This window comes from Notothenia rossii (genome assembly GCF_949606895.1).
Source record: "Notothenia rossii genome assembly, chromosome: 11".
Lineage (NCBI taxonomy): Eukaryota > Metazoa > Chordata > Actinopteri > Perciformes > Nototheniidae > Notothenia > Notothenia rossii.
In genome coordinates, this window is record NC_136910.1 from 19,605,617 (window position 1) to 19,621,052 (window position 15,436).

Consider the following 15,436-nt stretch of genomic DNA (forward strand, 5'->3'; position numbering starts at 1 on the left):
ACAGCTTTCTGTCCTACTAATTTCATATAATCCTTTTTAAGACTCCAGAATACATTAATGGACCTGGCCACGGATTGCTGACATTACCTTTCACTCTCCATAGCTGCTAAATTGGCCTTTCCATCGTACCCAGTGGAGGGAAAGACCAAGGAGACGCCATGGACGGCCATACAGAGCCCCCCCCCCACAGAGCCAAAGCAGTGGTACAGAGGCACAGGCAGACAGATCCGGGTGTGAGGCTGAGGGACAATATCAGGAGGCAGAAGGGACATCATTAGGGAAGCAATTTAAAAAGAAGGAGGATGATGCATCATAATGTATTGATAAACTACCACCCTGCTTGCAAAAGCATGTTTCTCCTTTATTATTTTAGACAAAAGTACACTATCACATTTCCATCCACAGTTTGGGGAAGGCCCCTTTCCTGTTTCAACATAACAATGCCCGTGTGCACTTTCCGATATGTTTTTCAAGGGTCTTGTGAAATAACTGAAATGGCATTGTAACAGTATATATGTTTTCTTAATAACAACTGTTGGAGCCAATTTGCTTTGGGTTGTGCATGGGGTTTGTCTGTGTGTGTGTGTGTGTGTGTGTGTGTGTGTGTGTGTGTGTGTGTGTGTGTGTGTGTGTGTGTGTGTGTGTGTGTGTGTGTGTGTGTGTGTGTGTGTGTGTGTGTGTGTGTGTGTGTGTGTGTGTGTGTGTGTGTGAACGCGTCATCGTCTAATCTGCGCACCTGGGAGCACGGGAGGTAATTAAGCTATATATGTGGGCACAGGTGATCAGTTGGGATGAGAGGTTAGAGAGGAAGCCACACGTTTTTCAACCGTGTTGACCGTGTCTGAGCGTGTGCGTGATTGTTATGTGATTTTAGATAGGCCTTCGTAAAAGAACATTTTAACTTTGTATAAAGAAATAAAGCATTACAAATGACGTCATGGTGGACTTCATCCTTCACCACAACACGCGTTGGGAACTCTGACTGCTAACCTCCACGAGTGGCCTTTATTGATGAGCGATCGCCGCTACAACAACAGATCCAATGCATAGGTCAAAGTCAACGCTTTTTTATTCATTTAAACAGCTGGTAACCGTTTTTAGAAAGCATTAATCAAACAGGGGAAATTATTCATTTTTTGGGGGCTTTACTTAAAAATGTAAGTAAAGAATCCTGCTGATGAAATATATGAAGATTTATCTCTGTTAATGGTTTTTAATACAATATCATTTTTGTTAAAAGACTTCCTTATTTTCAACTAATTTCTTTCTATTTAATTTGTTACATTAAATGTATTACTATAGTCAGGGGTGCACGTAACTTTCTCAGTGAGGTGCTCAGATGAGTACCTGGAGTCAGTGTTTCGTACGCCAACTTCTGGCTGCACTCAAAGTTATATGATGAAGCCCTCTGTATCGCGAACGTCAACGGGGAGGGGGGGGCTAGTGGAGTACTCCGTGACCACAGAGCGTGGCCGTTGTGATCAGCTGTTTTAGCGCAGTTCTCCAGTGAAGGGGGGGAGTCTCCCTTCGCAGCCTAGTTTTCCGTTGTACAGACCGACGTTAACAGCAGCCCCGTCTGTGCATATGGAGACCAACTCTGTCATCCGGTGATCTAACCGCCTTCTGGAAAAGCTTCACAAGTACGTCGGTCGGTACGCAAATGCGCTTAGTGACACAAGAGACAATACGCATTTCAGATTGTTGCCGCGCATGCGTACCAGCGTACCAGTTATGCTAATCAAATTCGGTATTTCCTTGTTGAATGAGTACAGTATTTGTGGCAGCAGGACATTGTGTGTGTGTGGCTTATTGATGCCTTTTTCATATTTTTTGGACAATAGTGAAGCTAAATGGTTCAGAAAATGAAATGTGTCCAGTTTTGATACACATGCAATACTTGTAACTACACACACATTTAGTGATGGTTGTGGTCCTGTTATGGATATGGATCTTCAATCCAGAACTCCATCTATACCCTGTTATCATTCTTCAAACCCTCTTCTGTTGCCTTCAAATATGCTCACTGATCAGAAGGCCTTAATTAAACTCTAAGATGATATATTGTGTGTAAAGACTCACCCTCCAGGTGTATCCCACTCTCTTTCCAACGGTATAGGCATTGTTGACGATGTTGTGATGAGACAGCGTGGCTCCCTTTGGAGCTCCAGTTGTGCCCTGGTAACAGACATAATTACGGAAATAAATGAAAACCATAAAAAGGTCTGATACTGTCCTTCAAGATTACTGAAAGGCTTCTTGATTTCTCTATGAACATGGTGAAGCCTACCTTCAGTCAATGACAAATTGTATCTAAAGTGTGTTCTTTTGTATTCTTAATAGCGTCACTTGATAGTTTGATCATTAGTATGACAAGTATATCACTTTGACCTTTGTCCTAATAGAAATAATAACATGAAAGGAAAACCTTGCACACTGTGAAAGACTTTTGTGGCCCTATATGCATTTCTATTTTATTAAGATAACATTTCAGCCCTCAGGCCTTCTTTAGGTCAAAAATCATTATCTTGTAGAAGGCCTGAGGTCCGAAATGTCATCTGAATAAGAGAAATATTCAAATGTAGTACTGTGCAAAACCTTTTTCCTTACTTTTATGTGCACTTTTATGTGTAACATGTCCAAAATGTGATCACAGTGCAACTTTTGTCAGTGTGCAAGCATTATACATCATGTCAAGGGTTAAAATATTCTCTGTTCAGTCTATATAAAGTTAGATCCAGTGTGCGCTTTCTCCCAGGAGATTCTGCCAGAAAGAAAGGAAACCTGGCATGTGTTCAACATGTTTCAGCGTGCACTGACCCCAATGGTGCTCTTTGAATTTCCTTAAAAAGGTAAAGAATGCAGGAAAATGCTGAAAACAAATGATAGATGTATACAGTGAGGAGGGGCTAACTTAAAAACAGCAAATGACAATGCTACATACTATTGCTTTAAGGGCAGCAGGAGTTACGCAACCATTACCGAGGTGAACTGGATGTTTATGGGGTCGTCAAAGGACAGCTTCCTCTGCAGATCCTGGAGCTGCTGCATGTACTGGCTGCTGCCGGCCTGCATCACGTCCTCCAGGAGAAGCATACCTGGCTGCCGACTATCCACAACGATCACAGAGCGGAGGTCTGGGAGTCTGAGGGGAAACATACAGACAACATCTGGGTCAATTCTTTCAAACTGAAGTGCTCCAAGGTACACAGCAATATTCAGCTTTGACTGTCTGTCTGCAATAGAAGCATGTTACTGATCAATCCCTGATTCCTGTATAGCCTAACTAATATTTCTGTAAATGTAGAATCAGGCTACATGCCCTCACACACTGAGGGCAGGAGTTCAAATCACCACTAGCATGGCATATTTCCTCAAAGACATTTTTTACATACCACCAATAATATCAAAGGCACTGTCTAGACCAGAATTTAAAGCAGCAACATTTATTTGAGGGAACAGAGAGTCAGCTCTCAAATTGGTCTGCCTGACTATCGTAGCGTATCTTCTGTCAGACTATAAGACTGTTCCATGAGACACATGTCTAAAGCCCTGTTCACACTAGGCATTATACGTCTCTGCGGGCAGCTCTATTTAGAAATTTGACATCACCCAAGAGGCAGCGAGAATGCATTTATAATTGATTATTTTACATTTGGCGCATGTTTTTGGTAGTGTGTACGGGATTGAGTCATGGGCAACTTTGAAGGAATGCTTGTGCAGGAAACAACTTCTTAAATAATATTGAACAAACTGTGGGAAGTAAATTAGCAACTAAAATAAAATGCTTAAGATCTGACAGTATCTCTGAAGAATCTTTAAACAACAATCACATGATTTAGCAAAAAAACAGAATTGAAGTTAAGCAAGATAACTAAGTCATTAATATCAGAAACATATTTTTATTATTTAGTTATTTGATAACTATTTACCATTTACATTCATGTTGCGAATTAGCATTAGGGTTTTTGGGATGCCCAGTCAAAATTGTAACCAAATCCAGTGAAAAATAGACAATTATTTGTGGCCTGGAATACCCAGAGTTCCAAAATGTAATAAATGCATAACGGAAAGCGCTATAAGATTTTGCGAGGGCACATGAATTGTACAGTATAAAAGTTTTCACATGATTTATTTCCAGATAATCCATAACTTGCAGGGAGTTCTTAGTGAGTGTACATGTTGGTATTGGTGAGCCCCAGCAGCTGTACCTGGCGCTCCTGATGTCTCCTGGGGTGGACGTCTCGATCTCTGGACATATCTGTCTCAGCATGTCACAGTACTTCTGAGTCCTGAACTCCGTAGGGCACACGATAGCTTTACACCCAACCTGTGGAGAGAGCAGCACATGATTCACTTTAATGTGAAACAGTCTCTGCGTGTCATAACAATAAAACGTATGTAAAAGTCGCCCACCTTCCGCAGTGCAAACTCCACTTCCTGCAGCTGGTACGCTGGGTTCACAGACACCTGTCGGGGGGAAACCATTAACAGTCGCTCAGACGGCAGAAAATGAAGGTTTAGAGATTAAAATGGACCACAGCCAAAACTATGACAATGTTAAGAACATATGTACCACCACTTGGGTGCAAATATTCCAGATCAACGTGTAAAATGTAATATTAATAAGGGAACACTTTTCCACTGCTTATGGGACTGCCCAAATATCAAAACATTCTGGAAAGATGAAAACTCTGTATTCTTGGTGATTCTAAATCTTAATAACACCACATAATAAAATTACTGTTTAAAAAAAAACCTTTCTCATTGTCTTGCGTTGGAGAAATTGACCTATGCTATAAAGGGAAATCCTGATGCCTTCTATCAAATATGAGAACATCCTTACAGTTTTTGGAAAGGAACTAGTTACGACCTGGTCAATCAGTAGGCAATATATGATTGTGATGTAGCTTCCTGTCTACCAGCTTTGTAACAAGGTCCACTTACATTATTTGTAATCATTAACAATAATGTAATAATCCTCGTTTGTGAATCAACTAGTGAGTGTTTGTGGCAGCAGGACAGTTTATGTTCAATCAAAATGAACTAGAGTGTGTGTGTGTGTGTGTGTGTGTGTGTGTGTGTGTGTGTGTGTGTGTGTGTGTGTGTGTGTGTGTGTGTGTGTGTGTGTGTGTGTGTGTGTGTGTGTGTGTGTGTGTGTGTGTGTGTGTGTGTGTGTGTGTGTGTGTGTGTGATCATGTTAATGATGTTGCTCATTGATGTTTTTTAAACTGTTTATGGACAAAAAAGAGCTCAAAGGCCCAGAGATAGAAGCCATAAAATCCTCCTGACAGCATTAACAAAGAGTTATGTCACCGTCTCTCTAATATTCTTTATGCCTTCCTGTTAATGCACTACGCTGTAGCCTTGACCCACCATTACAATGCCAGCTCTGGCTGTGGCGAACTGGAACAGGATCCATTCGTAAGTGTTGGGACCCCACATGCCGAGCCGGTCTCCTTTCTGCAGCCCAAGAGCCAGCAGCCCGGCTGCAGCCTGATCCACCTTCAGAGAGAGGAAACAACATAATCAGGTTAAACGTGTTCCCAAAAAATGTTTGTGTAGAAACGCTTCCTGGACTTCAATAGTTTTTGACATTTTTTGTATACTTGTATTGCGGCAGTGTTTGTGTTTAGGTCAAACAAGACAATGCCATGACAATAAAGGCGTTTTAAGTGTGTAGAGTGACTTAGAGTTGTACCATGTTTGTTGACTTGAATTGATAAAGAAAGCATGTCACTTTGACAAAACACATGCAGCGATGCAAGTCCATCAAATAAAGATACACATTCTCAAGGGCGCTTTATTCATCTAAGACTTTGGATTATTTTGATACAATTCTTTGATGCATCATGTCACCAGTAAACTACAATTGATCCTGTATTCCAAAAAAATATGAATTTTCTCTTAAAGTTCTTTGTAGTTTAAAATGCATTAATGTTTAGGCACCAACACCTTTTTTTAATGAATTAACAGCAGAGATGTTTCATGAAAGCTGCATTCTGATTATTATATTCCTTCTCTCTTTTTGCAAGATTAACAGTATCCCTTTTTAAGGTCACTGGGTGAAAGTTAACAAACTATACAGGACTGAACAGGCAAGTTATCTTGTTTCAGGTTGTATGTCGCCTCAACAACCTCCACCAATAGGAATCCACTATTTCACCTGAGCGCTGACACCCAGGGCGAAATCATTCCATACATTCTTGCATTCAAAGCGTGATTCCTTTGTATGCGAAGTGATGTATGAAGGCGCCTTGGAGCATATCAATAACTAAACCCAGTTGGCATGGTTGTGATGATTTAAATTTGATTAACCATTTAGTGGTTAATTCTATCTGCTAATTACTCATTGATGCATGGAAAGGCCTGCTTCCAGCTTTAATTGAGAGAGGGGAACAGGTTTGTAAAGTTAGTAAAATGAGGTTAAAGATTACTTTACAAATGTTTAACTGTAGAATGTAATTACAAGCATTTTGCAATTACCTTTATACTAACTCTTTTCACTGGAGTTCAGGTGCTAACATGTTATTGGTCTAGAGTGAATGCTGTGGAATAGTTTGAGAAGGTGATGCCATCCCCATAACTATCACTTTTAATGAGTTGTACAATTATACCATGATGGTGTAAACATTAACATTGAGAACAATGGCTGGGTGAACAAGTTTCTTAAAAAGGCACTCGGAAGTGGACCTACATCTTAAAGAGGTAGGCAATTATTTTAGAAGATTTTTTTGTTTTTTCCAAGTACATTGGAGCAAATCTGCTTGTTGCAAGACATCCCAATGCAGTCTGCAGTTGTTATAATAAGCCATAGTCAGAAGGGCTGCAGAATAAGAAAATAAAGCGGGTGACATTGATGAACACAGGACTTCCATGTTTGGATTCAAGCACCAAGTGTAGGGTTCTGGGCCTTTTCTAAAAACAAGCATTGCAGACAGGGCCACAATGTATTTGTCTCTTGGCATTCCAACATCCAACCTACAATTTGAGAAGAAAAAAACTCACATCCTTCTGAAGCTGTGCGAAGGTTTTGCGGACTCCATCTTGCAGGAAGACCACGGCCTCTCGGTCAGGGAAGCGCTCCACCGTCCTCAGCAGGGAGTCTCCTACCGTGGAGTGGAGCAGAGAGGTGGTGGTCGTGCCGTGGGCGTAGCTGGTGATGAGAGACGGGATGATGGGCGGGGAGTCCACATGGATGCCACTGCAGGGAAACACAATATATTTGTAGACACATGTTTTCTTAGTCGTCCATGTCAGTACGTAATACATTTGGACGGACAAAACAAGACATTTTAAGATGTTACCCAAGATTCAGAACAATTTCAATATTTTCTGATATTGTACAGACTAAACAACCAATCTATTAATTAAAAAATTATAATCAGCAGATTAGTCAATCATGAAGATAATAGTTTGCAGTGCACAAATTAAATGTCTTTTATCTTTCTCTAACTAAACGAAGAAAACAAAAAGTCTTGTTTGGGACAAAAATGTAATAAATTGGATCCTCCCATTAGGTATATGTATGGGTAATTAATAAACGTCTTCGTCTTGATTATGATGTTGATTAAATACTGATTTAATCCACTTTATATTATTAAAACTGTTCAAGACTTAATCAAAGAAAATGTGTATTTATTGTCAGGATGCTAAAACTGAACAGCTTCCTTGTTGAAACCCTCGTCAACTCAGCAACCTCCATTTCATCTCCTCTAGAAACTCATTTACAGGGGCTATCGTCAGCTGTTATAACGTTTATTGACATAATGGTTTGTTGATCTGATAAGGGAGAAGTCAAATGATAACGGTTTCCGCATGGGTTCAACTGGACTGTGAGCCCACCTTTCACACAGAAACACAATGACCCACAGGTTTCCGTGCAAAAGAACAACCTATTGAATATTTGTGAATAAATGATAAGAAATGAATAGCTCTTTAGGTTATAACAGGGCTGCACTGACTTGTAGCGTTACAATTAAGGTATTTTTTGCATATCCAGATTTCCATTTGATTATTTTCTATTCTGTTAATTGCCATAGACAATGTTAGCTAATCACAGTTGATCGTAACAGTGAAAAAACTCACAAACGTATAACGTGAATTAGGGCAGTGCCTTTTGTAAAGGGTCACGTGTTAAATAAAGGTTGTTAACCTCAAGTTCCTTACTCAATGGGTTTGATGTTTTAGCGTCATTATAACAATAAAGTAATAGAAGCTTTATTGTTTTTATGTGATACAGTATGTTTGGTTAGGTCATTATATACCAACCTAGTTGAGTGAAGTATAAAGTCATTCATTAAATGTACTTTAATGCTCACAATTGTTAGTAACCTGACTGACATATTAGAGGGAATCATATTGTTTACATCATTTAAAAAAGTTTGCCTCTTGCCATTTAAACATTTCCTTTAGCCATATTGGGATTTGGGGGAAATCTTCTTTATCTAGTGTTTGTATTACTGGAATCAAAATCAATGATTGCCTTTGTGATTCATGTTAATGTGATCAGCAGGCTGCAGGACTTACTGAATCAGTACATTGAGTGGGTTTAAATTATTACAAGAATATAGCCAGGGAGGGAGGGGGGGGGCATACTCATCTGAACACCTGCACAACAGGAAATAGAAACAATGTAAGAATTTGTATTTTGCATTTAGTCTCCTGTGGGGGACTGCAAAACCACATGCTGGTGCTTCTTTAAACTCCTCCCCTTCCTCCCACGTAGTTTTCATCTATGGTTTTCATCCCCCATTATTTGTACTACTGCTCATTATTTATAACATACCAAATACATAGAAGAGGAATGTATACAATGTTGTGTCAAGATTGTGCAAAGCATTTATGAGTAAGTCATAATTTTGTAGATTTGAGTTGTGACAGTCATGATTTTTCAAAGCACATTTTTGTTACATAGTCATAACAAAAGAGAACGTTTATGAAGGAATACATGGTTTATAATAACACAAGAGGAAAGTATCATTGTGTTAGAAAGTGATCAATCTTGACTGAGCATTATTCCTGTTATTTATCACGACATGATGTATCTCACCGACTCGCTGCAGGCAGGGCTGGATGATGGGTCCATGGTCTCTGCAAAAGTTTAAAAGATCTTGAAAAGCCACTGTTGCTCCGAAGAGTCTGTGAACACAGCGCAATCTTTGGGATCATTGTGTGCAGATGCAGATCACTGCGCCCCTGAACACAACACTTGAGCAGATTTCCACACTCCGTAAACAGAGAAGTTAACCAGAAGGACTTCCTGTGCACCGCTGGAGAGAACCACACTGACTGGGAACACTGGGAACGTCTCTCTTCTCAGTTCAACTGCAGCTTTTAGGCCCCTGCTCGGACCTTGATCCTTTACGTTTCACACAATTGCTGTGAGAGCAGCAGTCCTGTCCTGCTGGTGGAGCGCTACGCTGCAGGAAGACAAGTCTCAACAATTAGATGCACACCCTGACAGAGCTGCAGTGGTGTAAACAATTACTTGATTACAATTTTGAGGGACTTGTACTTTAAATCAAACAAACATAGATGAGAGTGTAAAATATAGTTACAATTAAAGGTAGGGTATGTAATTTTGGAGAAACCACCTCGAGATCGCTAGAATTTGAAAATACACGACCAGAGAAAATCTGCCACACATTATTTTATGGATTTTTTGTCAAAGCACTTGAGATATTCATTGCTATCGGGATGTTAAGAGCATTCCATGGAATATAACAAGTGTATCTCGAGCCGGTTTCTCAAACTTACATACCCTACCTTTAAAAGAAAATTATAAAAAAAACATGAAAGGACGAAAAAAAGTAGAGAACAATAAAAAGAGATGAAATACATAAAAGACAGTAAAAACAATAACAAAAAATACCATCAAATGTAGGTTTCAGGAGGATAAACATAGGGAAATATAAAACCAGCTCTAACTATATGCTTTTTGTTACTTTTGACTTCTATTCCATTACAATTCAGAGGTCAATTGTGTACTTTTACATTACTACATTTATAAATACTTACTTTGCAAATTTAAATCAGACTTTAGTTCCACCTGGAGTAAATTCACAAGCTACCCTGCAGTATACAAAGTCATTCAAATTAGCTGCACCTTTACCAGCTTTGAGAACACTTTCATGATCATTAATAATCAAATCATTTCATATTATTCTGAAATGGACCAATCTGCAGAATGAGTACTTTTACTTTTGATGCTCATACTTTACTTATATATTTTGAATGCAGGACCTTTAATTGTAACAGAGTACTCTTACACAGTGCTTCTACTTTTACTTAAATACAAGATCTGAGTACTTCTCCCACCTCTGCAGATACGTTTAACAGACATGTTTGAAGACATACAGTACTCTGCATGGATTAATCAACGTTTACTAAATTATTTTTCTCTCCTTTCTTTTATTTCTCGCCATAATAAGAAATAAGACACTTGGGATGTACCCCGTGTCAATGCAAGGAATGAAGGGATGTTGGAAAAACCTAACTATATTATCAAAGAACCAAGGTTATGTTCGGGAAGGCACAAGTAGAGTCCCTGTGGTTATCACACATTATCTGGAGAGTATACTGTCACACAGAAAAGGTCAACCTAACCCGTTTCAAGGAAAATGTCAAATTACTCCCTGTACAGAGTGTAGAGTAAGTCAAGAAACTGCACAAACTTTTTTTTTTACAGTTCTTTATTTTAAGCAAACACAGTGGGTTACATTGAGCCTTGTAGAGTAGATTATTACACCAAAGACACGCTATTACCGCAGGTCAACTTGTGTATCGCAACACAGACCCAGATCCTCTACCCCACTAACTGAAGTTTTCTGAAAGTCTTCCATCTTAAAACTCAAAACATTAAGTATTACAACACTAAAAGATTTCATTGCATACCACAATCAACATAAAATGGCAAGGCACGAGAATTATCGTGTTTTATCGTACAAATATATACACATGGGATTCATGTTAATAGAAATGAGTGGACAGGAAAGTGAGCATGAGCAGCCAGTGCATTTACTTCTGAGACTGGTAGCTGATACACCCATTATTTTTTGTCAAATCCAACCTTGGTCATATAGTCATTACATTGTCCAAGTTGATTTAGTCTGCAGTAAAAAAAACACGGGTGTAGTATCTATAATGCTCTAGTCCACATTCAGAACTCGGAACTGGTAAAACAAGTAGCTTGGCTAATATTAGCTGGAGTTGAGAGTTGACTTTAAATACTACAAAAAACAAAACTGCATCAAAAACAATACTAATGTTCGCTTATTAGAGCATTCGTCTTAGTTCTTTCTGATGTGTCGGTGTGTTGAGATCAAACTGTTAAACATCATTTATACTCGTATTCGCCATTGAACATGCAGACCACACCCTTCTTCATTACAGCTTGTATGAAAGGTGCTTTACAAACAAATGTCATGATCAATCATTAACTACATTTTGCACTGACATATCTTTAGAAGATAAAACATGCAGGATAAATATTCCCGCATTAAAATGTAGAAACAGTAAAAATACATTTACTGAACTTTTCTCAGCTGGGTTAAGAGAACAGTTCCTCTTTCAAACGATAGTAGAGCCCTTCTTTGGCCATGAGTTGTTCGTGGGTCCCTTCTTCTACTACGGCTCCCTTCTCGATGAAGATTATGTGATCTGCCTTCTCCACAGTCTTCAGCTGATGAGCCACAACCAGGACAGTCCGACCGCAGGTCAGAACCTCCTGCAGCACCTGAGACACAACCCAACACGTTACACCTGGGAATTCTAGCATTGCAGAAAGATGGCGGATACAAGTAAATGTTGTGTTGAGGATGGGTTGCATATACATTTTTTTTCTCCAATAATTTGCAATACAGTACAACAAAATTAACAATTCAGGTAAAGCAATATGGAAGTGGATTAAGGGTCCTGAAACACCAAACTGACTCCAGAGATTTAGGGGCAACACATCCACTTTTGTGTCTCCTCACGTGGTCTGCATCTTGGCCAAAAACTCCCATTTGAACACACCGCAAAGACTTCAGCCAACAGGCAACTATCGTGTACGTTCTGCGCCTGCATGAGAGGAAATGTACTCATCAATCAAAAAGGGAAACCGGAAAACATAGGATATTAAGTAAATTAGTGGTTGTTATTCTACAGCAATTGCCCACCATTTTCGGACCACTATCACCACTTCATTACAGATGGCTTGGTTTTTATAACAAATATTTGTGTATTGGAATGATCAGATGCGATAACTATGTGTGTGCTCTCGGTTTCACTCATTTGTTTGTTTTCCTTCCAGTACACTGATCAGCCAATCAGAGTGATTTATTTTGATGACAGGCTTGGCTGCCAATTTAACATGTCGGAATCTGCCGTCGTGGGTCGGGGAGCCTTAAGGTGATTGGAACAATAAAATAAAACATATCTTCTTTATCATCCAGGTTGTTTCGACATTCCAGCCCTGCCTCCAAAGTTATTAAAGCCAACTTGATGAGCAGGGAGCAGCTGTTTCAACCCGTTGGGAGAACAGCCTCTTTATGCATGCAGAGCACAAAGATGCCTTTCTTTTTGTGGATACTCTTCATGGGCTAATATCACATGCACTGGCCTAAGATTAGTTTTATGAAGCTCAGCGTAAGTTCAACCAGGAAGACCGTCTTTACTCATTCATTTACTATTTCTATCTTAATACTCTCTCTCCTTTCGATAAGTGATCGGGGGCATCACTCCCCAGCTAAACCAATCACTTCACTTTATTCCCACAAGCCTATCATAGCGCTCTGCTAAACCTTTAAATGTGACAGCTGTCATTTCCAAGTGACTCTACGCAACCCTCCTCCACCCCTTTTCACCTCCTGTTGCTCTGAATCCAGGCTCAAGCTAAGCCACTCCTCTTCAGACCGACCCCAACTATCCCTTCACCACCACCAGGGTCAAGCTAAGCCCCTCCTCTTCAGACCGACCCCAACTATCCCTTCACCACCATCAGTGTCTAGCCCCCGGGGGGGTTTCATCGGCTCGGTTCTTCCCCTCCCGAATGATACTCCCGCACAACGGGGCCTAATCGCCAAACACCATCACATTCATTTGTGTATTCCTGGCAATAAATATGTATTCTTACATCAAAACCGTCTCTCCTGATTGAAAGTCTATTATATGCACAACAGTTATAAACCATTTAAAACATATAATCCCAGGGTCTCTTCAAAAAAGTTAAAACTAAATGAGAATCTAAGACATGAAATAGTGTTAAATAAAATAGGAAATACAATATTATAAGTGTTTGGTAAATAATGATTGCATTTGAATATACTGAATATAAACATGAATTTAGTCAATGAGCCTCTGCAGGTGTGTAAACAGTTTGTAAAAGAGTGAGTGGAGTATAACAGTAAAGTGTTAAAGTATTATTTAAACACAAATGCATCCGACCAGTTCAAAAGAAAGGAACATCAGCTGGTTCATTTTTTGGGACTATGAACTCAGTTGAAAGGTCAAAATGATGAACCTGAGCTTGTTCATTTGAATCTGTGAGGAATTAACTCTGAGCTAGCTCTTGTAATGAATACAATGGAAGGAACACATAGTTAGCACATAATTACAAATAGAATAGAGAGATGGTCACAGTTATAAGTGGAATTGAACACATTTCTTCTATAAAAGCGCAAGTCATCCTAAGAACCATTCAAATTAAAATAAAAACTTCAAATCTGGCCTCGCTTTGCAACACACCTTTGAGTTAGGTCTTTACATCACTAAATCAGAACTCTGAGACATGAAGTAGAATTATAAGGGTGTTTGGTTTCGGAAAGGATACTCAAAAAAATATCGAGTGCTCCTGTGGTGGTGGATGTCATTAGAGGTATTTATTGTATTTGACTTACAGCATGCTGCACATCAACATCCAGTTTGCTGGTGGCCTCGTCCAGTATGATGACCTGCGGCTCCCGGACCAGAGCTCTGATGATGGCCAGGCTCTGCTTCTGTCCGTCTGACAGCTTACCACCACATTCCCCTATATCTGTAGAGACCAAACACAGACTTTAGGATTATGCAGATAATACAAATGTACTTAAAAAATGTTTAAATCAATATCACATCACATATGCTAGGATCAGGTTAATGCTTAACTACTTTCAAATCATATATCTTATTTTTTCCATCACACACTGCATCTCCCCAGATTTACACACTCGGTATTTTCTGTGTCTGTTACACGGCAGCTGTTTTCCCCCTATACATACTTAATATTTATCCTACATTGTCAGTGTAAGCTAATTTTTGTTTATAAATAACAACATAAAAATAAACCAGTCACATAATAAAAAAGAAAAATGAAAATCCTTTGCCCCCTCATGCTGTCCTCATAATATAATGCAATTACAGTTCATAGAAATACTGATCCTGCAATAAGCGGACAATTTAAATAACAAAAATGACATAATGTATCTTAGGGGCATTAAGTTGACAAAAAACAACATAACAAACGCATTTGACCTATAACTCCACCCCTTATAGGATGGAATTGAAAAACGAAGTACAATTGTATATGTACTATTCAGATCTAATTAATCTGATAAAAGACTTCTATGTTAAGTATTAAATATACTAAATATCTTTCCAATCTTCTGTACCTGAGTCATATTTGTTCTTGAGTTCAGAGATGAAGAGGTCTGCGTTGGCCTTCTTTGCAGCTTCCTCCACCCTCTCTAAGGTGCAGTCCTTCAGGCCGTACTCAATGTTGTACCTCAGAGAACCAGAAAACAGCACAGGGTTCTGGGATACTAGGGCCATCTAAAAAAAAAGTATATTGACTTACAAACTATTAAAAGTAAAGTGTTGGTGGACGCACATTCACCAAATACAATATTCTCATGAATGTATAATTGAAAAGCAAAGTAAAAAAAACACTTTTTAATCTCCAAATAAATCATCCATCCATCCATCTTCTCCCGCTTATCCGTGGTCGGGTCGCGGAGGAAGCAGTTCCAGCAGAGAGCCCCAAACTTTCTTTTTCCTGGCCACATCAACTAGCTCTGACTGGGGGATCCCAAGGCGCTCCCAGGCCAGCGAAGAGATATAATCCCTCCACCTGGCCCTAGGTCTACCCCTTGGTCTCTTCCCAGCTGGACGTGCCTAGAACACCTCCCTAGGGAGGCGCCCAGGTGGCATCCTAACTAGGTGCCCGACACCACCTCAACTGGCTCCTTTCAACGCGAAGGAGGAGCGGTTAAACTCCGAGTCCCTCCCGGATGACCAAACTTCTCACCTTATCCCTAAGGGAGACACCAGCCACCCTGCGGAGAAAACCCATCTCGGCCGCTTGTACCCACGATCTCGTTCTTTCGGTCATGACCCATCCTTCATGACCATAGGTGAGGGTAGGAACGAAAATGGCACGGTAGACAGAGAGCTTTGCCTTCTGGCTCAGCTCCCTTTTCGT

At 39.8% G+C, this 15,436-nt stretch overlaps 2 protein-coding genes across 2 annotated transcripts in view; both read right to left on the reverse strand.

Annotated features, from left to right (window-relative positions):
* The window catches only part of acsf2 (acyl-CoA synthetase family member 2), a 29,209-nt gene extending 19,789 nt beyond the window's left edge, over positions 1 to 9,420 (reverse strand). The window contains exons 1-8 of the mRNA XM_079658154.1: positions 9,050 to 9,420; positions 7,006 to 7,201; positions 5,374 to 5,502; positions 4,414 to 4,467; positions 4,209 to 4,327; positions 2,980 to 3,142; positions 2,080 to 2,175; positions 88 to 239 (exon numbers count right to left, since the gene is read on the reverse strand). Of these exons, the coding sequence (XP_079514280.1) occupies positions 88 to 239; positions 2,080 to 2,175; positions 2,980 to 3,142; positions 4,209 to 4,327; positions 4,414 to 4,467; positions 5,374 to 5,502; positions 7,006 to 7,201; positions 9,050 to 9,168 (1,028 nt within the window). The 5' untranslated portion in view covers positions 9,169 to 9,420. The remainder of the gene's footprint in view (positions 1 to 87; positions 240 to 2,079; positions 2,176 to 2,979; positions 3,143 to 4,208; positions 4,328 to 4,413; positions 4,468 to 5,373; positions 5,503 to 7,005; positions 7,202 to 9,049) is intronic.
* A 1,259-nt stretch (positions 9,421 to 10,679) lies between these two features.
* On the reverse strand, positions 10,680 to 14,924 carry LOC307024232 (ABC-type oligopeptide transporter ABCB9-like). Its single transcript, XM_079658190.1, has 3 exons — positions 14,628 to 14,924; positions 13,878 to 14,014; positions 10,680 to 11,734 (listed from the first exon to the last, which is right to left on the reverse strand). The coding sequence occupies exons 1-3, from the start codon at positions 14,785 to 14,787 to the stop codon at positions 11,549 to 11,551; spliced, it is 483 nt and encodes a 160-aa protein (XP_079514316.1). The 5' UTR covers positions 14,788 to 14,924; the 3' UTR covers positions 10,680 to 11,548.
* Between the last annotated feature and the right edge of the window lie 512 nt (positions 14,925 to 15,436).